This window comes from Corvus hawaiiensis, chromosome 3, assembly GCF_020740725.1.
Source record: "Corvus hawaiiensis isolate bCorHaw1 chromosome 3, bCorHaw1.pri.cur, whole genome shotgun sequence".
In the NCBI taxonomy this organism is placed as follows: Eukaryota; Metazoa; Chordata; class Aves; order Passeriformes; family Corvidae; genus Corvus; species Corvus hawaiiensis.
The window spans coordinates 95,369,517-95,396,828 of record NC_063215.1 but is presented as its reverse complement, the minus strand read 5'-3'; the positions used below and the strand labels follow the sequence as shown (position 1 = coordinate 95,396,828).

The following is a 27,312-nucleotide window of genomic DNA, read 5'->3' as shown; positions in this document are numbered from 1 at the left end:
CATGCCTAATTCATTGGCAATGGACTGCGAGTTTGGCTTTGCTTTTGCCTGACAACCACATTTCTGCCTGGCCTCAGCTGTAAATTCAGTCTATTCCTTTCTTTTGTTATAAAGAGGCACAACACAGTCCTAGTAACCTTCATCCCAATCTATTCCCTAAACTCTGCAATTCATCTCTGTCCATACACAAACTCCCACATCTGTAATCTACTGGCTTGTGTTCTGTTCTGATGCATTGTGAGGTTTCCAGAAAAAAGTAAAATCCCAACACTCTAAGGATGAAAACCTAAGGACAAAAGTACCTAATTCCTGTTGCTCAGGAACAACAAATTAAACTGCTTTACTATGATGTGCAATGTTTAGTGATTGTTTTATTAAATGCAGAAATACCTGCTCAACTTCGTACCCATTCTGATTTAAAGTGCAACAATTAAATCTGATAGTTCTTGTACATCCATATTTTGCAAGTGTTGTTTCTTGAATACACGTTGTTCCGATTATGCCTTGCATTTGTAAAATGTAGTTTTTTAGTACCGTTTTGCTTTATTAACTAAAATAAACTGTACAAAAAGCTGTAGAGTTACATTAGCTTTGAACAATGTAGGATACACGTTCTCTGCCAAACGTTAGTGTGCAAACATTGTACATTTTTTAAAGTGACAAAATTAAGCCAACCTTGAAGTCAGAGTTCATTACTACATTACAAAACAGGAGACTAGATATGGCAAAAGAAATTTCCCACTGAAATCAACACCATTGTATAATTTTATTTCTAATTTTTAAAAAAATATAAATGAATTTAGAAGAGAATCACAGTATAAGGGCCCTAACATATTAGACCATTACAAGGTACATAAAAATAGAAGACACAGATTTCTTTGAAACTTTAATCCTTTGATTAAGCAGCAAGCATATCACTCTCCAGGCAAACACTGCTTAAAACAAACCCTACCCCCCAAAACAGGACGTGCAAACTGTATGCACATATTCTGCAAAGCACACAATAAAGACATTTTGCTATGTACATACTTATTTAGTACTACAAATGCTAGGAGCTCCCTACTGTGTGCTACAGTGTATGTAAATTAAGAAATACTACCCTACCTATCTCTGACCCTCCCTCCCCCCTTCAAATACAGCACCTTTGCCCAGTTATAGAATATTTAAACAAGATTAAACGGAATTACAATGTACTGAACAGTTTCATAGCAGTTGGTGGTGGCCAACTGTACTGTAACACCCAACATTCTGCATACTGAAGTCTATCGACAAGAGACAAGACAAAAATTAGCAGAGGTACAATACACACACCTGGGAGACTCAATGCTTAAAAATAAAAAAAAAAAAATAGAAAAGAAGAATCCTGAAGATGAATCTTATCACTGTAACAATTAAAGTGTAAAAATATACCAGCTTGGTTTTATATTGGTTTGAAAGACCAGAGAGCAGCCAGATTTGTGTGTAGGTGGTGAGGGCACACTTAAAGACTCATGACTCCCAGAGCACAAGTTTCCATGACCACAAATTCCTTGGTGCTTGTTTTAAAATTCTGCTTTTCTTTGACAGGGGGTCATCTGATGCTCACATAGTGGCTAAGCACCTATTCTAATGCAAAAGAAAATTTGTAAGAAGGACCTTTTGTACAACACCTCAGCACACCAGTGAAAGCTGTTCAGAAAGAAAAATCTTTCAAGTTTGATCTGAGAATATTTTAAAATGAAGAACTAAAACATAAAGGTCAACACTAACTGCAACTCAGGCTAAAACTATCAAACTTTAATACTAGATTTTCAAATGAAAAAGATTCTGGTAGTACAAGAACTTCCCTTTGCACATAAAAAAAGACCTTATCTAGCTGCTAAACTGATCATTAGACCACCCAGTTTATCTGTGAAAAAAACCTAGGGAGAACACATCCCATTTGCATAAAAATCTCATTTTAGTCAAGGGCAAATCTAGTTAATAACAAAATGGATTTTAAAAGACTTTTAGACACCATTTCAGTTAAAGGCAAAAATAGCTTTCTAAATAGTATGACAGTCAACATTAATATTATTACATAATCAAGAATGCATTATTTTTCAGTAACTTAATTCAGATCACGGTTTTAAACAGTGCTACTCATATTTTGAGCCTGGTTTACTTAGAGGGTAGAGGCATCTGCTGTTACCAAAAAAAAAAAAAAAAAAAAAAACAACCAAAAAACAAAAAAACACACCCTGAAACACTGCTGGGCATCAATCAAGGTTTCAGACAAGAATGCAGTGAAATGAGTTCCTTTCAAATTCCTAAAATTTGGAAGCAGTATTAATATCTAAATGCAGGTTTTATTGAGTCAATAAAATAAACAAACACCTTCTTCCTTACCCCAATACCCTCAACTCATGCAATCAACTTTGCCAGAAATATAGTGGGGAGTCAAGAGATAATCACTTGGAAGTAAGACTGGGCTGGCAGCAGGTAGCTTCTCTCCTGGTATTCTACCAGCACCACCAGCCTCTACACTTCCTTCATTAACTCTCAAGCAAGGTATCAGTGATTCCTCCATTCTCAGAGGAATGGAACTCTACTGTACTTACATTAGAAGAATTAGTGGAATAACAAATAAAATTAATACTTCTTGCTAGATGGTTCCTCTCCTGTCATCTCCCTGGGTGGTGGAAGCTGCTGCCTCTCTATCCTGCCCAGCCCACAAGACAAGGCTGCAGCAGGAAACTGGACTCCTACTTCCAGTTAAATTCTATGAGTAGAACAATGCATGAGATTTAATAAATTTGGTACGCTAGCTCACTGAGTGTTCAGAATACTCTGAAAGAGGAGTATTTAATAAGCCAGTACCTTTTAAAACAAGATAAAATGTTCTGGGAAAAACACGAAGGGAAGACCTACATTTTACAAGTGTGTGAAATGCTTCTACTGTTATCTAAACAGGGCCAAACATTCTGAACCTAAAGCCGGTATTTTCTTTCACTAAAAGGTAAAAAAAAAATTTAAAAATTCACACACACAAAAAAACCCAACACTACATTTAAGTCTCCTACAATATTATCTATTTCTAGATTTGCCAGATTACTTTCCTGTAGTTAGATGCTTGACTATAAAGAACTGTAATAAAATAAATAGAGTAAAAATCAGTTAAACAAAATCTTGGTGTGTTGAACATTTATTCATTTAAGAAGTTAGCTTCCTTCAACAGTTATTCATACAGAGGAGGGCTGCAGTGTAGGCATTGTTCTGCTGTACAAGTCTTCGGCATAAAAATATTTTTATACAGGTGGTCACTGATGTCATTCCATTTCTAGTTCTTAGCTTGCTCCTCTGGAAAACTGGTCTGATACCTGTGAAGGCTTGCTCTTTTCTCCCCTTCATTATTTGGAAAAAAAAAATGTACATTGATACAATTTTTCAAATGTGGGAGTTAGCATAATTCTGCTTTTAATTCTTCAGTGCAGAGTGGACTGAGATTCTGTCTGAATTCCGATGAGCGAGGGTGGCTGCGGGCCACTGCCCGTGGTCAGCACGGGCCGGGGGTTGAGACGAGGCGGCATGGAATTAGCTGGGCGGATGAGCGGGGGGGGAGGCTGGTTGAGGGTCGGCCGCGGCTGAATGAAGCGCGCCTGCTGCTGGAGCGGCGGCGGCTGGCGGTGCAGAGCAGGAGCAGCGGGAAGTGCTGGACGAAGTAACGGGGGCGGCTGATTTAAAGTTGCCATGGGAGCGGCAGGTGCTGGAGCAGATGCCTGGGCTGGAGGTGAAGGGCCTAAACACTGAGTGGCCGGAGTGCTTTGTGCCTGCACAAAGGACAAAGACAAGACTGCGTGAACAGCCATCCCGGCCAGGACGTGATGCAGTTGGGCTGCCACTGGCCACTACACAGGAAACAGCATTTAAAAAAATAAAACCAAAGAACTGAGAAGTTACTGAAAAGAAATCACCAACCAAAACATTATAGACAGCAGAACTAAAAATATTTACTAAGCAAGTCTTCTTCTAGAACAAGAAGTGTATTTTAACACTAAAACAGTAATGTGATCGTCACTATCAAAGGTGCAGTCCTGCTCCCAGCTGGTTAATGACATTGGCTGAAGCTCTATGCAAGCTCATCATCATTCTTTAGAATGTGGTTTGCCACTCCATACCAGTTAACCTTATACTTTTATCACTAAATAAAATGCTGTTCCTCAACCCATGCTTACTTATTTCTGGTACACAAAACACACCTCATCTTCTTCATCAGTGCTCTTTCCTGATGGCACATTAGAAGTATTTTTTGTGTCCTCCCCTAAAGCAGAAGCATCACCATTAGAAGCCAGGGTTCCTTGTTCCGCTTCCCATTCCTGCAATACCTCCTCTAAGTTAAACCGACGCCTGTAGTTTACAAAGAAGTTCTTCACTTGGCCAACAGTCTTGTTGCCAATTACATCTGCAATAGCTTGAAAATCTTTACCATATTTTCGGACACCTGGAAGGCAAAGTAAATAACATAGCTGTGAAGAATCAGTCAGACACAGCTACGTGTGATGTATTCATAGAGAGAACCTATGGGACCTGCAAACCGAGGACTCGCTAATTAGGAGAACTTCTCAATTAGGAGAAGGCCTCAATTTCCATTAGAACAAAGTAATTTTTAATAGCACAGCTATCAACATACAAATCAAAAACTTTATTAAAAAGTCATTACCCATTCTTCTTAAAGATCCTGGCTTACTCACCAAGCCTCAACCTAAAACCACAGAGATCTGGCCTCCAACAAACACAGTAAATCTTTCAGCATGCTCACAGTAAGGGCAGAAGCCCAAGACCAGCTCAAGAGGGGAGAAAGGGTGACCAAGCTTGTGTGTATAGCTGTGAACAGAACATAATGCTAGAAACGTCAAGTGACACACTGATAGCTCCTACAGGTTCCCTCCACACCAGCTGCATGCAGATGGTTCTCTCTCACAGCCAGTGGAGCAGGAGTGGCAGAGGGCAGAACAGTTGGGCACAATTCACTAATCACAATATACTGCTCATTCCTGTACTTGTGACATGCTCCACTCAGACTACACAGAGCTACTAGCAAGTGTTCACCTCACAAAGTCTGTTTGAAGCTTTCCTTCACCATTCAAACTGGGTAGAAAAATCTGGGGGTTTGGGACAACCACCTTGGAAAACATAAATATATATAAGCTACTGGTGTCTGCTTCTAAGATGGCCCAGCACAAGCCTGCAGGATTAAATCCCCTACTGATAAGCAGCAAAACAGGTGACCTTTGCATTGTTCTTTTCATTAATTTTTGTACTGACATCAGTAGTCACTTTTGTTTACGAGCACCTCAAAAGAAAATCCCAACATATATTTTAAATACTTCTAGAACTACATTTGCGTATAACACAAAAAACTATTGAGTGCAACATTCCATGGTTTTTAACTTAAATTTTGAATTATAATACAAAGTATATTGATTTTGTTTTATTTAGACTGTGTGTCTAGTTCTTTCCCTCTCCTGCTTAAGAAAAAAAGTCCTCAACCTCTCCCACCTCCTAGAACACAGCTTTTAGCTGCAAAAAGTATATTTTTAATTACAAGTGTCAAAAAGTTTGGAGACTTGAAGAAATAAACCAGTTTAGTTCCAGAGTGAGTAAACAGAAGACTCATTTTTTTCCACTGTCAGTTATGCATGAGTGAATTACAATTTGACTTTTCCTGTGAAGCTCCTGATAACTAAACTCATTCAGAACATATTACAGTTCTTAGAGGACAGGAACTCTTTCTCATAACAGGAAAAGAAATTTATGCCTGATTTCATGCCTCACTTCAGAAAATGAAGCAAAAGCGTTTAGAAAGTGAGAGTTGTTTCAAATCTGAAAGCTATGTCCCTTTTCAACTTAATTGTGAAGAGTGTGACCTTCAGTTTGTTCTGCTCCTTTCTACTTTCCTCGTTATTAGGCACTTCTGATGTGGTAATGCACACTCCCTGCAATTGAAAAGGAAAGTTCACCTCCAGGACAGTAACAAATTCTGTAGCTGAAGCTGATGTTTCAGCTGTCAAGAGCCCAGCTACATTATTTAGTATCTTTTCTGGGGCATACAAAAGAATACAACCCTCCTGATTGCAGGAACCTTGGAAAGATTTCAGAGCCATGTGGGAGGGCATGTATCCAGGCAAAGCAAAGACAGGGATTTGGCTCTGTTCTTTATCAGCTGTACAAGGTATCAGCTACACTCCTTAAAAACTGTGTGCGCCCACAGAACATTGCCTCTAGTACTTCAATATTCTTTGTCTGTCCTACCATTACCACCCTTACTGATTTATAATGAACATGAAATGTTCACTGCAATATATCTAACATCCTGTACAATTAATCAAGTGAACAAGGTCCCTAGCAGAACAAAGCACATTTCTGCTAGAAAACTAATTTAGACTTTTAGTGATTTCAGCCTTTTCTGTTACTATGCTCGCTACACTTCTTTCCTCCCTTAATCTGCAAAACAACTGAGCCTGTTGGTTATCTTCAACTCAGGTTGTCAAAAATAAGGTCTTAAAGCCTATTTCCAAGCAAACAACTTGAAAACAAGGTATCTTGCCTTCACTGAGAACCCAACTCTTAAAAAAAAAAAAAAAAAGAAAAAAATTTCCTTAGTTTAGCTACATACAGCACTACTCATTTTTGATTCTTTTCAGTGTTTTTTACTACTGCTCTAGCACAATAACATACTAAAAGCCTTTCAAGCTATGTAAGAAATAGAGAAAATTCACTGTGTGTTTATAAAACTTTAATGTATAAGGTGATGGCATATCAGTAAGAGTTGTTTCCCAAGCCATCATCCCTGTCAAACTGGTGCACATTACTTAGGCATCCTTATATGAATTCAGTGCTAAACACCCCCAAATTATTTCTCATGTGTTTAATCCATTATTCACTAAAAATAATTTTATTAGGCTGATGAAAGTGAAGCTCACAAAGGACAACTGCACAGCCTCACTCCACATGTATGAATGGTTTTCTCCCAGCTCATTTGAAAGCAGCCCAGATCACAGGAATCCTTCAAGCTTTTCAGAAGTTCACCCAGCTGCAAAGGTACACTGGAACACGTGCATGCTCTTGATTACAGCATTTCATCTTGAATGTCTCTCTTGGAGAAACTCATAAATCCAAGTTTGATGCTGTTTACACTGCTTAGTGTTGTACAGCACAGCAAACAAAGTATTAATCAGGGTGCAATGCAATGTGATACAGCACCACAATGAGGCAGAAATAGTTAATGGGAGCTGCAGCTCCACTGTGATGGGATTACAGTGCTCCTGGCAACTATCTTATGTAGAGTTAGATCCCAATTGTCCCAGCTGTTTTTCCCTGCAATGCCATGAAAGTCATGCACTGCTTTTCAATGCAAGTTTTGTAGTCTTCAGCAAGTGCTAAGACATTTTTGCAATTGCATTTTCATGGCCAAGATCTTAGCTGGAAAATTTGATCATGCTCATACATTTCTGTACATAAAAGTTTGTAGTTTAAGAACACTAGGTGATGAACTAGCCCATTACATCCAACAACTATTCAAAGCTGAACTGTTACCTGATAAATTATACTGCAAATATATTGGGTCAGAGATCATAAATATGAGTCCACAACCCCATTGCAGGCACCCACACTGCTTTTAAGATAACTTAATTTAAAATAGAGCTGTGTGTTTTCTCATTACCTCTTCCTTAGTTACTGGGAATCTCCTGAGACTGGCCTACAGATAATGAGTTTTTTCCATGTTTAGGAAAAACAGTACCAAATTATATTCCTGCAGATTATATTTACAATTTTCATAGTTAGATTTATTGTCCAAATTCAACTGAACAAATCACGTAAGTGCCACCTACCTGCTTAATGCTTATGACTTCTGTAAGATTATTAAAAGCATATGCCAAAATATACCAATACATTTAATGAAATAAATCCATTTTGAAGCGTACAAACTAAATGTCCCCATGTTCAAGTCAACTTTCAAGTTCATGCACATTATGGAAGCTTTTAGTACAGCAGCTGTGGCTACCTTCTAAAAACGAAGTCAGGGAAAAACACAGCATGGCTCCCTCATGCCTAGAGTCTACTACCTCAAGCAATTACTTTGAAGCAAGAAATCAGGGTCCTTAGCCTGAGGGGATGGGAGCACTCTCATTCCAGAAGGGAGAGTGAGCAGTAGGTAAGGGGGGGATAATTAGAATACTTTGTTCTTGACATTAAGGTTCTCTCCCACCTCCATTTTATACAGTGACAAGGGAAGGGGACCATAAAGGAAACAACACATCTAAGAAGCACATGTCAATGAAAACAGATTTCTTCCAGAAGGCCTAATTTCTCACCCCACCCTTAAGGCTGACTACCTTTAGAAAACACAGAACATTCCCTAGAGACCAGAAGACTAGAACTCCTCTCCAAGGAGTCACCACCAACTCTCACTCTCTTTTGCCCAGGCTCCAGTTTATTTGTTTTGTTGGTCACAGAGCACCAGAGCTCAACGAAAGTTGAATGTATTTTTATCACTTCCCAAACTGCTGCTTAGTGAGAACTCCTATAACTAAACTGTGAAAAGGCTAGATGGTTTGAATCATTTCATTCTAAGGCAGGCACAATGACCCTGGATTTTCCCCACTTCTCCAGCAAGCCTTCTACTTACTAGGCTATCATACTAGAGACAGGCATCTCCTTCAGTTGCATCTGGGAACAAAATACTGAAGTGTTTAGCAATAGTGAGAGAAGGAACTTAGGACAGAAAAGAGTTTGGAGATGCAAATCCAAGCCCGAGGCATGTAAGTTGAAAGGCATGATTTAAGACACACCATGTCTTTCTGTATTTCCACTCACACTTAAAATAACCTAACTTTAGGTTCAGTCATCTGACTAATAAGTACCAGGTATGGCACACCTGTCAACTTTACACTGATATCCTGATCCACTGAATATTTTATCCTAAAACTCAGTCTCTCATTTTCAAGGTGAGGAATACAGAGAAATAGAGCAGATAGATGTAACTGAGCTGAGAATATTATCCTTATAAAAGATGATCCATAGAAGTGAGCCAATATATAGACAATACATGCCTTCAAGACAGCATCTCCAGATATTTCCCTTACATGTTTCTTGATTTAGCAGTGCATGCTAACACAAGAGTCAGTTTTCCTTCATATAAATGAAATAAATGCAAATTAGCTGTATGAACAGCCTACTAGAAAATGCTGGGGTTTAGCCCAGTAAGACTGTTAGTCAAGCATCCATATCCAGCTTCAGACTCTCAAAAGACCTAACAGGTCTAACCTGCCCATTATTCCCTCATCAAAAGAGAAAAGCAACAGTAAAGAAGATTTACTTCTGCTTTTTCCTACTTTAGGAATATAGAGATGTCTTAAATGCTTCGAATTTTATTACTTTAACTATTGCTTTAGTCTTCCACCTTAGAGAAATTAATGTAAAGTGATTTAGAGGATGATCAAAGGGACTTTCTGGTACTAATACAGTTGTTAAACACTGCTTAGCTTTTCTCTTTGAAATTTAACACGGGTAACAGAAAGCCTAGTGTCCTGTTGCTTGAATAAATGCCCTAAATATTCTCAATAGTTTTGCTGCTTTCCTGGTGACCAGACAAACTTTAGCTTTGCATCAGAGGGAAATACAAATATAAGGCCTGAGCACCTCTTCAAATCCTTTGCATCAGATTTCAACTTGCTGCTACTATTAACATACCTTGTACTGCAAGAAGCTGCTCTTCTGTGGTCCAACGGGCATTGATTTTCTGATTAGACTATTAAAATTAGAAAAATGGCACAAAGATCATTAAATTGTTTCAACAGCTGCAAAATATCTGAGCATCAATGTGTTTTACTTGCACTACGTTTTGCAAAATAGGTAAAAACCGTTTGCTTATAAGCCATAAATTTATAGTTTAGGATTGTTTTCATGAAGAGGAAATAGTATTCATGAATTTGAGCTTAAAACTTTGCCAGCAGTTTTTCCTCTGTTTTATTGCAGTTCTTAGTATTGGCTATATAGTAACTTATGCACAAGCTAATGATCTTTATGCAGACAGAATTTGAATTTATAGTAACATTTATCTAAACTATTTGGACTTGGTGTTTAGAGCATTTTGCATTCATGTTATGTTTCATATCCAAGCCTTTAAAACAAGCAAAAGCAGAACTTCAGTAGTAATAGATTATTCATTTCAGATGTCAAAATATATATATATATATATATAGTCATGTTTACACACAGAATTTATTATTGGCAATCTACATTACCTACTTTTAATCCAAAAAGCCCCCATGTATCAGGGCTCAATTTCAGCTCCCTGTTATTGTGAACAGACATGACACTTCAGTTTTTTCTGCTTCTTTTTTCAACCAGTTGCCATTAAAAAAAAGCCTACCACCGATTTCTTGTAAATAAGCCAGACTCCCCCCTGCATGTAATTTAATGGATCCTGTTTAAGCTGCTGCTGGAGTGCAAACACTAGGCTGTAGCAAAACACATTTCTGCAGCTTCCCACCAATGTAAGTGCAAGGCCACAAGTTTTAGTATTTATTCTGATTTACCTCAGGAGGTTTGAATTCTTCAATCCCGCCTTCCATTTTCTGTTTAAGTGCACTGTTTACTTGCTTAGCATTTTGAACCTTGGTCAAAAACAACAAAGTTAATCAGCTCCACAAAGAAAGTTGGTCACTTTACACATTTATCTTCACTAGGATTGCCACAAGTGTACCTCCTAAGTTAGAAAGAGAAATATTATGGTTTAAGGCTTCACTACTTTTAACTGTTTAAAAACAAACTTAAAAAAAACAAAACAAAACACATCACAGTTTACTATGAAGAAAAGAAAAATTAAGCCAGTCTTTCAAAAGAACAGTTTGTCTGCAAGAATATTAAAAGCTGTTCAAAACAAGTAATTTTTGATAAGGATGCATATGTTCTTGAAGAATGAAGAATACTCTAGACACCAAACTTGATTCTTAGAAATGTGAGATGTATTGCATATATTAATTTATTAACGTCTCCCTTCTCAAAAAAAAAAAACCAAACCAGGAGATGTTTCCAGTTAGTTCCTTCTGACAGATACTTTTTATTGACCTGAGATCATTCTGATTTTCTTTAGGGGGGGATTCTTAAAATTATTTTGAATATTTCTTAGTTTATAAAAAGGACAGACCTTCCCAATTGTACATATACATATCTATGAACCACTTCAATCTGACAGTGATGCACAAAAGGTAACATAGGTAAGAAAACAGTTTTGCATACTATGGTGCACAGCTATTACAAGGGTTCTTAAGTATGGACACAAAAGCAGACAACTCAGTGGAAGATTCCAAAGGCTGCATCTCTGAGATCACTGCAAGAAAAAAAAAAAAAAAAAAAAAAAGAGAAACACAACCTCAAGGCTGTAACTCACCTACACTTAGGCTAAAGAGTGAAACCCACCTATGCTATTTAGCCCCAGAGTCCTGCTGTGACAGAAAGAAGCTTATTTCTCCTGTAAAAGAACATAAGGGAGCAAAAACCCCATGAAAGAAACCCTTTATTCACTCCATGATTTTGCAACAGGGCAGCTCTATAAGGAGGCAAAAATTCCAGAAGATAAGCCTTGACTGTGTAGCCCCATCGCTCCTAGAAAGCAAGCATGCACATAACTGCTGTACCCCTAGAAGCTGAATAATTACACATTTCAACTTTAAATGCCAAAATTTAATTTCTTCATGCAAAGGATGCAGGCAATTTTCCTCTTAAAGGTGAAGGCAAAAAAGCTTTTCTAAATTTAATAAGAAGTAGAAAACTTTTCAATTCAAACAGAGAAATAACTAGGCCCACGATTTCCACACGCCTCCCTCCCATACTTTCACAGTATGTAGGAAAGGACATCCAGAAAATCAGCTACAATTTAAAGCATAACAAATGTAACTTCCTCTGCTCCATTGGTCTCATTTTCACTTTGCACACAAATACTTCTAACAAAGTAAAAAAAAAAAATCAAATCAAATGTGACTTTTGATTTTTCCTGTCCCCAAATCTGTAGCACTGTTTTAATGCTACCCCCTTTTTTAAATTTTAAGTAAAAAGTCATCTTGCTTCATTTTATCCAAAAGAGCAGATGAACGTAAAAAACAAAACTGAAGAACAGCTACTGTCTAGCATTTGTGGTGATAACTGTGGAACAAAATGAGGAAGACTCACATTAAAGAAGTTTCAGAATCTTCACAGATAATCTTCAAAACCATTACAATCAGAACAATCTGAGATGAAAAAAAAAACCAAGACCAATAACCCATGGTACCTGTCGCTTTAACGAGATTAGTTCCATATCCAGCTGTCTAAGAATTGTGTTGGCTGCATTGGGACTACAGGAAACAGCTATCACATCTTCCTGGGTCAGGTACATGCCTTTTGGTGGACGGCATTTGGAACGCTGGGAATGGTGGCGATGCTGCAAGCTCTGATACTCTCTTCTACCCAGACCTATTTTGCTGGTCTGAACAGGCTGCTCATTATTGCCCTTTAATTTACAAGAAATAAATCATTAAAGAATAACAGTATCTTGTACACAACTTTACTAAAAAGAATGAAGTATCAGATAGCATTGTAATGTCATATTTATGACAAATAAAACTTAAGCTAACATCCTGCTTTGCATGTAGTATCCAACTATGTCTTGCAGATGAGTTGATGGAGCATACCAGTCATCTGCTGGATAAGCCTGCATTAGTCTAAGGAAGGTCTGTTTTCAAAACTTTTTTCTTAACATGGCCACAAATACAGTAAATGGTATGGAAATCGCAGTCTGAATACTGTGACAGAGGGCAAACACTGAGAACCTATTACATATACAGTAGTTAAGTAATATACATGTACGTATCTTATTTTTAAAACAAATAATCAGTGATTTCACACATTTACTTCTGATCAGATATGAAGAACTTGGGCAAAGATTAAAGGAGAAGAAAGACAAAGTCAACCAGGCCAGCCAAAAATGCTAAATGACATTTCTCCCTGCTGTAAGCACTCTACAGAAAGAGACTGTACTGTTTGGTTTGGGGGGTGGGAAAGGGCTGATAGGAGATTTGGAAGAGAGAGTATGGTAATACTCTTGCAGTCTTTATAAAAATCTATGTAATTTAGAAAACTTGAGCCTTCGTTATTTGCTTCTTTGGAAATGAAGTCTTTGTAACTGTTTTGATATGTTTGGGCACCTAAATATTTCAGCTTTGTCTTCAATTGGCATTGCTCCACAACAGCTACTCTGCATGTACGTGACTCCCTCAGAGCAACTGAGTAGCTTCCCTACTGGCCAGGAGCAGAGACACAAAAATTACTTTCTCTGCAAGGATTTTCCAATTCAAAACAATGCTTAGTACCAGAACAGAAAGAGGATTCAGGCTTTTCCCTACTTTAAGCAGCTCCCTACTGCTCCTCCCTGCTGGCATCCGTGCATGTTAAGAGGACGTGGTCATCTGATCACAGTGACTGCAAAACCAAGTGCAGCAGCCATTATTATTATTATTATTATTTTCTGTAGTAGTAGTACAGAGCAGCAAACAGAGTCTTGTTTTACTACACTTGACCTTCTGCCACATTCTCTTCCCCAGCTAATATAACATCTTAATCCAGTCCCCAGACTTCACAGAGGCCACCTTAAAAGCACTTAAGATACGTGCTCTTCCTTGGAAAATTGATGTAGAGCCTTACATCTTTGACATCTAAAAATTTCAAGGTGAAGTTTCCTTCTGCCCTGTTTATACTATTTGAGTTTTGGTTCTGCATTGCTCTTTTGGTATGAAATTGCAGTTCCTATGTGTTCAATCTGAATTTAAAGTGAAAATATTCTCTCGCAATTTTGTCTTGCCAAGATAGAGAATTTAGGTTATTTTAGTTTTATCTGGTAACAGAAAATTTCCATTGCTGTGTGTGCAAGCAGCCTACTCAGTTTATATTTTGCTTAGGAAGTGAAAGTACGCAAATCCTACCAGAACTATTAGATGACAAAATTATCTTGTGCAGATCCAAATAGCTTATCAGAAACTGCAAACCTATTTGTCCTGTTCCTAGAAGCCTGTCAACACACTACTTGCATTCTGGACTGCATGTAATGATTCAAACTATAACTAAGTAAATTGAGCAAAATAGCCCTTATTTAGACATGGCTAAGGCAGCAGCTCCAATCATTTAGATTGCAAGGACATTGTTAGAACAGCATAAAAGTAAAAAGGCACATTATCAGACCATGTGACATTTCAAGTACTAGAAAACATCCCCACATTAAAAAAATAAACTCAAACTCTTTCACAGAAAGGGATAATTGTCCTTTTTTCCCCAAGGCCAGCTAGATAAAGGGATACATTGAAGGTCATTGCAAAGCTCAGAACAGAATCTAAACTTATCAGTCTCTTACTCGGTATCATTTTTGTTAGAAGTGCAAAGTTTTATTCATAACCCTAGATATCACTTCATGGGAGTGCTGAAGTTTAGCATAACCTCTCCTCTCAATCTTGAGAAGCATGAACTGGCTGATTTAGGAAAATCACAAATGCTTCAAGTTGATCAAAGAAACAATTAAACACTTACATACTTTCTTTTTCTAGTCTTGCTCATAGATAGCTTAATGTTTACAACAAGAACTCAAAAAACCCCTAAAACCTGAACATACCTCAAACACAGCAGTCACCTGTAAAGCTAACAGTAAGTGCTCATTAGGACTAAAATGTTTTTTCTCTATGTTTATTAGTAGAAAGCATCTCAGTAAAACCACATACTAGTTGAAATGCATCAGCTCACTGTGGCTTTGAACAAACAACAAAAGTTGTTCTTAGAAAAATATAATTTAATTTTAAAATTCAAAGAAAACATTTTGATTCAAATAATTCACAACCAGTAAAACTGTAAACATATTAACAAGGCTGACGGAGGGCAAATAGAACCTGTTTTACAAGGCTGTGAGAGGATACATCTCTTCTAAAACTTGGAAGATCTCTCAGGACACAGTGGAGGTAATGAGAGATGCATTTACAGCCACAAAATGGCAAAAATATATGATGAAAATTTGTTTCAATGAGAAGTCTTGACCACTTAAAGACCCTGGGATTTCAGCAGGCTGCAAGCTAAACCTCTGTACTACAATTCACACTTCACAGTAACACATTGAAAACAAACAAACTGACATTCACCATTAAGTTATCTGTTACCTCCTTTTTGGCTTCTTTTTTGGGATCATAGTCACTATCATTTCCATCCATTGGATGAGCTTCTTCTACGTCATCATCACTAAAGACAGATTATAAAAAACTAGTCACTTTATTACTTTTTAAACCCAAATATAAGAATGTACCAGGATAAGACATAATTATCTACCCAAATTTATCTATTCTAAGTACATAGCATCTCAAAATTATTTGTAGTTTTCAAAAGACAGCTGTTACAAGCATATTTTCTGTATTAAATTCTAGTAATTATTATGATAAACAAGCAACCCTAAACCATAGTTTCAAAGTTACTTTAAGCAGTGCTGCTAGTGCTGCCAAGAATTTTGGTGTCACCTTTCTTCAATTCAACCACTTGTGCCAGCATGAACACTTCTGTGGCCAACTATATACCAAGGCTAGAAATAACCTTTCATTTGCCCCATTAGTTTTAATAGACCAATTTTCAAAACCACTGCACCAGGTGAATAAACCCTTGCTGAAGTCTGTGGGGAACATAAGGCAACAATATATGATGGGAAAACATGGGACTGCTTTTTCACCAAAGTGCCTAAAGTCTAGCAATTTAGGGGAGGGAAATGAAATCTACTGAATTAAACCAAAGAGAAAAGGTTAAAAAGAAAACAGTCAATCTAGAGCCCAATCCAGTCATTCTGACAATATAATTTCTGAATAAATTAATGCAAAAACATACTAAAATTTCTAGTTATTACCAAACCCCCCCAAACTGCTATATTAAAAGCAAACTAATTTTAGCCTGTAATTTTTCAGAAACAGGGTCACTAAATAAGCATATGAACTTTAGATTTCAGGAGTTATTGAAAATAACATATAATTAAAAAGACCCCTTTTGCTCCAGTTAGGCCATTTTCTACAGATATAAAATTATAGCTTCCAATATAAACATAGATTATGCTACTTATACATGCAACACATACCACCTTTTAAAAAGTGCAAGTTAATAATAAAATACACTGAGCACAATATAATTTTAACTTCATAGTAACTAGGAGAAATGTTATTCCCTTCTATGCAAGACAACATAAAACTATTCAGAGCTCTAATTCTCTCTGACTGATAGCAGTTCAAAGTCTCTTAAAAAAAGACTTTATATAAAGTTTTGTTCTAAAACAATACTTAGGCAGTCTGCTTCATCTCTTTATAGTGGTTGAACTTCCAGTTTTAATTCCATATTAGTTCAAAAATCCAAACAAACAAACAAACAATCCCAACCCCTCCCACCCACCCACAAAAACACTCTCCTGCACAGACAGTAATAGACTTCAGGGTTTAAATCCTTGTTTTTACAGTTATCCATGAAAACACTCCCATATTATAACTCACACAGACTGGAGTGATAAAGTTCTTAAAGCACAGGTACCAAACCCCTTGCTAAAGTCAGACATCACAACAGGGGTTCAAACCTGAAACACATGGTTCACACCGAAACGAAGGCTAGAAATTACTCTACTTAGGAAGATTTCAATCTCTGGTTAGCTGCTTAAGAACATAAAACTCACCTGTCACCTTGATTATTTCTATTAGCTAGTTTACGAGCCTGACGATCCATCAAACTTGTCCTAGAGCGAGTTTTTTTCCAAGAATAGTAATATTTTACAAGGCTTGCAATGGTCTTGTCTGGGAGCTAGAAGAATTCATCAACATATTAACACCTTTAAAAATTAAAATTCCACCCACAATTATAATTCTGCTCTGTTAATAACCATCTTTAAACAATATTTTAAATGCATTGATAAGATAGAAAGGAGGGATGTATTTCATATACATTTTTAAAAAGTTGAGAAGGCTTCTTTTCATTAGAGTGAAAAACCTGTCTGTCCAAGATACATGATGAAATTAAATTAAAACTTTTATTCGAGGTTCTTCCTGAAGCTTTTACACAGAAATCAACATGAAATTTTAGCCCAACAGGAGCCTTTGTTCTTAGTGCACCTGAGCTGTTTAATGCTTCTGATTAAAATGTTACTTTACCATTTGCTGGATCCTGTGAAAGCTCTTTCCATGGAAGCTAAATGCTTGTTCAAATAGGACTTTATCTTCAACTGTCCATTCATCAGGGAAAGGAGTGAAGTTAGGGAGATCCGCAAGGGACTTCTCAATATTGTGTTTATGCCAGAACAACATGCCGAGAGCCTTTGAAAAGAAATAGTCCCTCTTTGGATTTAGTCAATTTTCTAAAACGCTGAGACAAGTTAAATAGAAACAGGCAATTTATTTATTTAAAATAAAATTTGACTATCAGAATCCCTTCTCAAAATGTAATTACAATTTTATTGGCTATTTACTATAGGTTGCAAATTTCTCTTTGGAGACAGTGGGCACATCTATACTTTATTAATGGTATGAAAGCCAGACAATTTAAGGTTGGCATGGCAGCAGTAATTCTAGAGCAGCATGAACTAGGCTGAGAGGCTCAAATCTGACCTGCTTTCTTACTTTACAGGCATATATCACCTACACAGTTCCTTATAGGCTTTTACTACCAGCCCACTCAAAAAAGAAAATAAAAATACTTTTCAGTAGCCAGAGGATCATCCAAAATGCAAGTCTGAAAGTTCAAAGTGAGAGTGGTCTTTCTACAACTCTCCAATCCACAAATAACAGCACGGCCACTTCCATGTCATGTGCACCTAATAAGGAATGGAAATTTAAATATACTTTCTTATATGATTTCATTTCTCAATATTCTAAAATAATTTTATGTTCATTAGACTTTCTGCCAGAGAATCACTGACAGATTTGATTCCAAGGTTCGGGCATGGGAATTGGGCAATGTAATCCACTCAGCTTCAATCACACACGATCACCAGGCGTCTCTCCAACCCCCTGATTTCACATCTTCTAACAACCTGGACACAGCAAACCTCTGCTCTTGTTAAAATGGCAAGTGACAGGCACCTCTTGCAAAGAGAATTTCTATTCCACTGTGACAAGTCTACAAATGTTTTGTACCAGAAGTTATTTTGAAAATCCATCTCTTGGAGACTTGAGATCCATCAGTTCCTCCTCTTGCCTAACAGAAGTCAAGGCATAAAGAAGCAACACCAAACCACAGGTATATTCTGGACATTGTAACACTGGCAGCCTCTTTGTCAGATAGCAGTTGATGAGCAAGCTTCCATCCTCCAAAACTTGATCATACAACTTCTTTTCACTTGTACAGCAAATATTTTTTTGCAATAGGTAATATCACTTTTACATAGATTGGTTAATTCATGAAGAAATTTGCAATAGAACTACATGCAGACCAGGGAAGTTTTATCCTTACTTTTTAAGGAATGGTGACCAAAGGTTGTTAAATAAGAAGTGAACTTGTTTGTTACTTTCAGAGCTAAAATTTGAGTCTGTTTTCCTACCTCTGAAAAAACACACTCAATTCAGGTTGCCTTTTTTTTAATATCAAAGAAACCTTTTCAGTGCCATCCCTATCAATTAGAGGTTCAAAATTGTACCTTATTTGCATTCTAGCGTTAAACTTTAAATTTGTAAGCTGCTTCCCTAAGAAACTCTTAAGCTAAATATACACACACAATTGCATGACATGCCCAGTGTATCAAGAAACATACCAAACCTTTCAAAAGTGCACATTACAAGCTGAGCATGTCATGAAAACAAAGAGCTCAATCTTTTGCAGAGAATCCAGACCACAACTGTATGCAGATCCATTTAACTGCAGTGTTTGCTGCCGTGCCTGAAGAGAAACAGCGTTAATTAATGGTAACCAAGGGGGAAAATAGAAGAGTTGTGTTATAGTTTTATATTAAAAAAAACATCCTTTAAAGGAGCACTCTCATTCCACAGCACTTACCTGTTCCACATTGTATCCATGTTTTTCCTTTGCTATTGCTATATATTCATCCACTGTAACAAAGCAATGCCAGAATTATTCTTTAGTACTTTTAGCTCTGCTCTATGACAGAATTAGCCATCTAACATGGGAAAAGAGTCTCCCCCCTGCTTTAACACACTGCATAGGCCCAGGTCCCCCAAAATATTAAATATCTTCACAGCTTTATTAATAATAAATAAACCCACGGACTGAACATTTATATTTATAAACTTTTTACACAAGCTAATTATGCTTTCTTTCACATTTTTACTACAACAAAACCATAGAGGCTCATAATTTATTTATTTTAAGCAGAGACTAGCTGGGTGTTGAAAGGCTATGCCTTTTTGGAACCCACTCCTGTGTTAGTTTTAAATTGAACTACTTCTACTGCCCATATTCCCATACATGTTGAAAATTAAAGCAAGTAGATGCTATATCAGTGATTATACATATCCTCAATATTAATATAGCTTTCACTGACCAATGTTGGTTTTAACAACTACAAAGTCAGTTTTCAATAGAAAGTATGAAAATTCAATAATTAGGTAATCAAATTCACAAATAACACTTCAAAAAATCATATTTAGCAATAATAGAGCCAGCTTCGAATTGAACACTTTTCATCATTTTGAAATTAAGTTCTACTTATTTATTTATAGACAAAAACTCTTCCTATTCACATTCTAGAGCTCAAAATTAAGTGGCAACTAAATAGTTGAAAGGAAGCATGATCAAGAAAAGGAAATAATCATATCCTCCTTATTCACATGGACAAGGGATACTCTTGCAATGTACTGTTGCAGCAAAGAGTTAATTATACTTTAAAGGAATGAAAAAGTTGTTTAATAATCATAGTTGTAGAGTATTTTATTTCTAACTGTTCTGCAGTAGTTGAAGGTGCATTCCCTCAAATGTAGAGGGACATAAATCTCTAACTACTGGTATTAGATAGAAGCTGTCCTGAGGTTGAGGTTCTTATGGCTGCATCCTCAAAGTTTACTCCCCTTTATTACATATGGGAAATTCTAGCATAGGAGACAGGTTTAAACTAGATTAAACAGGTAATTGATCACATTAAGTCAGATGACTCCTGTATTTCAGGTCACTTCTGAAGCGAGAAAATGTTTGGTTTTTCCTTCTATGACAGCAGTAATAATTTCCCCTTGAAGTGGGCCTCAACAAATCTTTTCTGAATTCATCCACTGCAACTCCTCCTCCTAGAAATTTAAAGCAGTAAGTTCCTCATGTTCAGATATTTTATTCTTTCATTAACAACAAAAGGCTTCACAGACAACAATGATGATAGTACAAAATAGGCAGTATGATTGGAAACAAAGACTTTACTAATATAAGAGAAGGTCATCTTGCCTTTACCTGGAGTTCTCTAAATAAAGAAAAAGAGAAGCTTTGTATTTAATTAATTTGCAATTTCACTGTGTGTAAAAGAGCAAACAGGCATACCAGAAACAATTATTTAGTTTACTTAAGCACCCGAATTCCTAAGCAGGCAAGGACTTACATTTGGCATCGGGAATATTATGATATGGAGACCATACAAGCATCCCTCCATTATCTTTATCAGTGTATTTTGTGGCACCTGTAAGAAAACAAGTAAGTCTCAGTATTCATTTAATAACTATCATCTAGAGAACAGCTATGTGACAGCAAGCAAAAGCCAGCCACATTAAGAAGTCCAGCTACTAAGAAGAAGGGGGGAAAAAAATCATCATTAATTCAAAATTATTTCCTTAAGACATCAAATGGCTGAAATTGAACACTACTCTTAGGATGTTCAAGTATAACTAAATATCAGACAGTATTCTGGTTACCACAATTAAACCACTGAAGTGCATTGCTTAAGTTGGAAGGAATCCTATCTAGTTGCAACCCCCTTGCCATGGGCAGGGACACCTTCCACTAGACCAGGTTGCTCAGAGCCCCATCCAACCTGGCCTTGAACTCTTCCAGGGACGGGGCATCCACAACTTCTTCAGGCAAGCGCCTCACCACCCTAGAGGGAGGAATTTCTTTCCTATAGCTAAATCTACCCCCTATAAAGTTGGCAAGGATGCAACTTTGTCCTCCTGAAGTTACGATTGTCCGTTAGTACTCTAACATTTATCACTATCATAGGAGTACTAGGACCTACTGTGGTCATTTAGGCTTCCTTAAAACCAATAAAAATAGGTAACAGGTAGAATACAGTTACCATCCCTGATCCCTTTCGACAAGGAACTATACTAACAACTATGCCAGAAGCAATTCTGTTCATTAGTCCTCCTCTAGTTTTGATTTTTGTAACCATATAAATTTAATATTCATAGCCAACCAAATTGCACAGCTGTAGAAAGCAGTTAGATGTAAAAGTAATTTTTGGTTTTGGTTTGTTTACTCCCACCTCAATGTTGCCAGGGAAGCAGTACAAATTACCCAGCCCACCAGGACAGAGCAATACTGATGCAAACACTGAAGCACTAAATCAGAGTATATGATTTTTAAAAACATGCTGTAAAAGAAAAGTAAACTCCTCAATACTGGAAAAGCATTAATTCAGAGTTACTTTCCATTACCGTTTCACAAATGTAGTCTACTACATAAAACCCCTTACAATCTGTTTACAACACTTTATCTTGCTAAGAAATTGCTCAACAATTGGAGAATTTATACCTAATCTCAGAATGAATTCCTTGAGTAATCACCCTAAGAGGAACTTTCTTTGCATCCTTCTTGGAGAAGAACAGCTTTTTTTATTCAGTGAAACAAGTAACTTTTCACTCCATTTTAAGCTTACACACTTTATATTTAGGCTCTACATTTTATTTGAAGCAAACAAAAAACCAACCCAAATGCTTTGGAAAAAAGAACAGTGCTTTCCCTTTATGTACAATGTTTTGTTGCTCTTCCCTCTTCATTTTGGCAGTGTTTTGTATTTGCTATCATCTCTGCAATCTTGATCCGTCACAACTGTGAACTTGAAAACAGTTAATTAGAAAAACTGAAAGAACTCCTGCGCCTTTCCAAAATGAGATGTGTAAGGCAGATAACCTCAATGCAGCATAAATTCTGTAACAGGTTAAGAATGTACGTACACTCATAAAGCACCAACTTCAATGCATAAGCACTACTAAACTCTGAAAGGCTTTTGGTATACAAGAACAAACTCCTTAATATAACATTCCACTTTAGAACAAAAAAGTGGCATTTTTAGTCATTAGGAATGCAATACTGCATGAAGAGCAATGCAAGCGTGTTACAGGCACAACATTTCTCTTGCATGCTGTTTTTATCACAAGTGAATGACCACTACCCTGCATTCCATTCTAACTAAAGATGAGGAGAAAGCAGGGCCACCAGAGAATGATTAGAATTTCAGGTTATAAGCAAGAAATGTCTAAACTTAAGATACCTACAGGCAAATGGATATCATGGATATTATCAGGTACTGAATATTCAAGTACTAAAGTGAAAAAAGAATTAGTTTCAGAGTTCTTGCACCTGCAGGAGATCATGTATGTGGTGACATTTCCCTACTGAGATGCCACCGTCATGTGACAAACAAGTAGCAACCACCAGAACATTCCTTTTCAAAGCAGTGCTGTTTCCTCAGCAGGAATCACACATCTGTTTCCATTCAGGTGGCACCTTCACACTGCCAAAAGGAAAGCAAGGATGACAAAGGAATAATGAGGTGCATACAGGTAGCTTGATGACAGGTACCCTGCTCTCAGCATGGGATGTCTCTAGCTGTAGGACAGGGATCCCTCCATCTCCACATGCAGGATCATGACCTGCCTTCCTGAGAATTGCTGCCTGTCCCTTGTGCCCCAAGCACTCAAGCAAGCAGCCCTAACCCCCAAAGAAGCTGTATTATACCTCAAAGCTGACATGATCTTTGTCTGCAAGGTCCATTTTTACAAGGGACAGGGGCTGGAAATACCATGCAACATGTTAACCAAAGTGCGTTAGAAGAGTTGTAAGCCAGTAAGGAAGAGAAGGACCAAGAGCTACATCTGAAGAATAACAAGTCTCCCCAAAACACACGTCCAAGCCACTGAGGAAGAGGTTTCTGTCCTTCAGCTGCTGCACCCCTCTGCCAGTACCAGTTAGGAGATGCAGCCAGCTGAAGATGACTGACAGGCACTCCACACCACTTCCAGAATAGGGAAATCATAGCAGCAAACTGACCCTTTCTAAATTGCAGCTTCACATTGGAAGTTAGGCACGCACGGCTGGTGCAGCTCCATCCAGTATTCCAGGTACTGAGAATAAAGGGATCATCCAGGAGCATACAAGACACAGTGAGGGCATTGTGGGGCAGCATGGCAATTTAAAAGTATGTTGGTTTCCACCACAAAATGTGCCTTCCTCTGCTTAAGGCTAAGGTTTGAAAGTAGGAACAGAAACATGGAATTTAACAGGAGGAACCCCCAAATTTCTAAAATTACGAACCGGAAATCTTCATAAGTGAGTAAATGAACAAATAAATAAAAAAATCCCAAACAAAACAACCAGGGGATGTAAGGACAGATAGCATGGAATAAATGGAAAATGTTTTATACTTTGCCACATCATTTAATAACTTCAATTTAAGAAAGCCTGTTTTCCTATTAGGAGACTAGAAAAGCTATGAAGACATACAGAGAAATGCATTCCTAAGTGACCTTAAGTGGTATAAAATAATTCTTCTTGACAGCCCCAACTCCATCCCTGAGAAGAGGGTAAATGAGAAATTAAGTATTTCAGCATTAAGTAAGCAAAATTCATACTAAAACCTTTGTGAAATCTAAAACTGAATAGAATAAAACTTCTCTAGCAGTTATATGTGAATGACACAACAGGGTGGTGCATTCTCTACCATGATTTCCAAAAGAGTGCAAACAACCCACAGTATAAGGATACTAGCTTAGTAACATCCTGCTGGATCTATAGAGGGGTCAGAAAGTACAAGCAGAAACATTTTCACCAAGAATATAAAATACTTTAGGAAAACCAGGAGAAGGAGACAAAAATCTGGAGTGCAAGAGATGGTATATTAACTCAGTAAATCAGGTAAAGTAAAAATCCCAAGTTTCCTTATTGACATTGTTTCTTGCAGTGACAAAATTTCTCTCATTGTTGTAATATTTGGTGACAATTAAGAACACTACTTCCCTTAAGCTCTATCTGAAAGCTTGCTTGTAAAAAGAATATAGTGTGGAGAGGGGTAAGAGAATATGTTTAAACTAACTTTTCCCAATTGTTGCTTCCAACCACAATCCACTTCTTCCATGAGACACTAAGAAACAGTTGCACTTTTTCTTTAAAAAAAAAAATCTTGTTTTATACATAAACTAAACGTAAAAATAAATGCAAAAATAAACGCAAAAATGCGTTTTCAGAAAATGCTTACTCCCATCACAACATTAATCGTGAATATTTTGTTCCTCAGTGTATTGTTGTAGAGCATCGCTTATGGCTGTTTTTCAAGACAGGCTAAGTGAAACCCAAGGATTGGTATTATTCCTCTCATTTTAGTATTCTGTGTATTTATCAGGGCTGACTTTGTGTCTTAGACTTATGTCTACTTTTATTCATCATTGATTCTCTTCTCCCACCTATTTATTTCAAGGGGCTTAAAAAACAGCACTCAGTACTGCAAATAAACACATACTCTAAAGTATCTGGTAAACCTGCAAAAAAGAGCATTAGAACAATTCCAAGAAAAAACGTAATTAAAGATAATCAAATATAGTGCCATATCCATTTATGCAAACCTAGAACTGCAAGGGAGCTTGTTACCTCACTTGCTACCAAAAAGTAACTGAAATGTAGCTGTAAGAGCACAGATTTTTGTCTCTCACTACTTCTGTCTCTAAGAAGTGATGCCTCAAAACTCATGAGAAAAAAAACTCCACCAAAAAAAAAAAATCAAACAGATGCAAGGACGAGATTTTGCTGAGATCTCCTCAGATATCCAATCTGTTAACTTGGTAAGTGCCGTACTTTTACACTTGATGGACTTTTAAATTTACTTTATTTTGTAAGACTTAGGTGTTCCAAAATAAATCACTACCTTCTTGCCCTAATAGTCAAAATACACACACCAAGAAGGCTAATACTATACATTATGCCTCTAACTCAGGAGTTATTAAAGAAACATTTCCATTATTAAGGAAACTGATAAAGCGAATATATATTAGTCCCAGTTACTGGGGAAAGAGGCATTAATTGAACGCCACCCCTCAGAAACACTTAGGAGCGCTAAAAAAAATCTGGTTATAGGAGACCATAAAATTAGTTCTGTAGTTACTAATGTAATGGTACTATTGCATAAACAGTTTACAAAATTGAAACCACACAACCTCAATTGTCCTACAAGGGCTGAAGAGTTCTTTTAATCAAAAGAAAAACAAACACTAGGTGTTTTTCTAATTTAAATGGCCTTGTAGGATAAACAAGCCCAGGCTGCAGGTTAGAAGCCATCATTTTTATCTGTGCATATTTTTATGTAGGCAATGTAAAAATAAAGGGTGTAAACAATTAGCCTTATTAACAAAGAGACCTAGACTACGTGCTCCTTCCCAGGGGAAAGGCATTCCCTTAAGCCAAGATCACGCATCCATTTAATCCCACTCTCGCGATTTCCTTCCCCCGGCCTTTTCTTTGGCCTGTGGGGACTTGCGCCCATCCAAAGGGGCTCGCTCCAGCCTTGGGAGGCACTGTGAGAGCAATCCTCTTCCGGTAAGAAATCATCTGACACCCATGGAGCCTGTCTGGAGAGCAGGAAAGTAGACAGGCTTCGTCTGACCACCACAGCAAAACTGATGAACACTCCTGTGGTCTCCCTGCTCAGTGTAGTAAGGCACGGCAGCATTCTAGCAATTAACTTGCTAAAGCTGAGCACCAGGCAATGCGAGCGTACCCATATTCCTCGGGGCGGGGCTGGGGGGGCGAGGAAGGCGGAGGAGAGCAGCTCAGCCTGCCACGGCGGGGCCAGCGAGGCTACTACAGCACACAAAACCAGGAGCAGGAGTTTCCCACCGAGCGCATCTTCCAGCCAGCGCCTCCAGCACGCAGCCAGGTCTGCTCCGCTTCCGGCAGGGCGCATCACTTCCCACCCTTGCCCGACAACATCCATCACTCCTCGTCAAATATTTTTTATGGTTGTAGGTTTAAGGACGGGGAGAAAAAAAAATTCCAACCTTTTTCTGCTTCACCGCCTCTCGATACACATAATGCGGCCGATAATGAAGTGAGAATCCCCCACCGCGACGCCCCCCGCCCCCGGAGTGCAGATGCTGCCCCGGCCAAGCCTCCCGCCACCGGCACCGGATCGCCGACACAAAGGCTCAAAAGCAACATAAATACAACCCCGCCGCCGCCGGAGAGCGCCGAGCGAGCCCGACCCGGCAGCGAGCCCACCCCTCCCGCCTCGGGAGATGTCAGGTTACGGCCGAAAAGCCATTTACCGGGCTCGAAGTCAGGAATGCGCGCCTGGTATTCCGCTCCGACCCTCATTCCTACATCTGCAAGGCAAAGGGGGGAAGAGAAATTAAGGGCTGGAGTGTCCCCGGGCGCCGTCCCAGGCTCCCGCCGTGCGGCGGGCGGGCGGGCTGGCGGAGCCCCCGCCGCGGCCGTGCGGAATAAGCCACCTCCCCCCTCACCACCCCCCCGCCCACCGCCGCCGCCGCCGCCGCGGATTAAGCCCCGACGACCGCCGAGGAGGGGGCAGGAGGAGGCGGAAGGGGGAGTTTATTCCAGCGGAACAATGGGGACGGCGGCGGCTCCCGGGAGACACTCCCTCCCCATCGTTAAGTACCGCGGGGGCAGCCGCGGGGCCGCGCCGCGCGCTCCCGCCCCCTCGCCCCGCACACGCGCGGCCGCGGCTCGGCCGCAGCACGGACGGAGCGGCGGAGCCCCGGCACCGGGAAGGGGGAGGCGGCTCGGCTCGGCGCCCCTCCCGCCGCCTCCGCCACCCCCCTGCCGCCGCTGGCGGGGCGGCCCCAGGCTCGCACCGTGCTCGTCGCCACTGTCGCCGCCGCCGCTCTCCGGCTCCGAGTAGTGCCCGTTGGAGGGGCTGCTGCTCTTGGCGCCGTTGGGGGCTGCCCGGCTCTTACCCCCCAAGAGCTCCGCGCCCTTCTCCATCATGCCCGGCATGCCAGGGCTGGGAGCGGGGGAGAGCGGCGACAGCGCTGGCTGCCGAGGGGGGGGAAGTTAATACGGAGCCGCCATGTTGCCCCCTCCCCGCCCCCCCCTCGGGCACCTCCTCCC

The 27,312-nt window shown here is 38.9% G+C and overlaps 1 protein-coding gene across 7 annotated transcripts; it reads right to left on the bottom strand.

The window, feature by feature from the left end:
- Positions 1-351: 351 nt before the first annotated feature.
- RCOR3 (REST corepressor 3) lies at positions 352-27,293 on the bottom strand. 7 transcript variants are annotated; one of them, XM_048297354.1, is made up of 12 exons: positions 27,057-27,293; positions 26,511-26,567; positions 20,582-20,659; positions 19,039-19,091; positions 17,202-17,363; positions 16,730-16,854; positions 15,177-15,273; positions 12,293-12,511; positions 10,560-10,637; positions 9,712-9,769; positions 4,218-4,459; positions 352-3,788 (listed from the first exon to the last, which is right to left on the bottom strand). In XM_048297354.1, exons 1-12 carry the CDS (start codon positions 27,196-27,198, stop codon positions 3,444-3,446), a joined length of 1,656 nt encoding a protein of 551 aa, XP_048153311.1. In that variant the 5' UTR covers positions 27,199-27,293; the 3' UTR covers positions 352-3,443. The 7 variants fall into 7 exon arrangements, with proteins under 7 accessions (XP_048153311.1, XP_048153312.1, XP_048153314.1 ...); XM_048297355.1 differs by having other exon boundaries at positions 15,195-15,273; XM_048297359.1 differs by lacking the exon at positions 4,218-4,459 and having other exon boundaries at positions 3,452-3,788.
- Between the last annotated feature and the right edge of the window lie 19 nt (positions 27,294-27,312).

Bases quoted from the DNA above. Each gene is read 5' to 3' on its own strand.
- RCOR3 (XM_048297354.1), bottom strand. From the start codon at position 27,198: ATGCCGGGCATGATGGAGAAGGGCGCGGAGCTCTTGGGGGGTAAGAGC. The intron at 17,364-19,038 runs GTAAGTGCTGTG...TTCTTTTCAAAG, and splicing joins ATGGATACAATGTGGAACAG to GCTCTCGGCATGTTGTTCTG. The intron at 4,460-9,711 runs GTATGTTAATAG...TTTGCCTTCCAG, and splicing joins GCAGCTTCTTGCAGTACAAG to GTGTCCGAAAATATGGTAAA.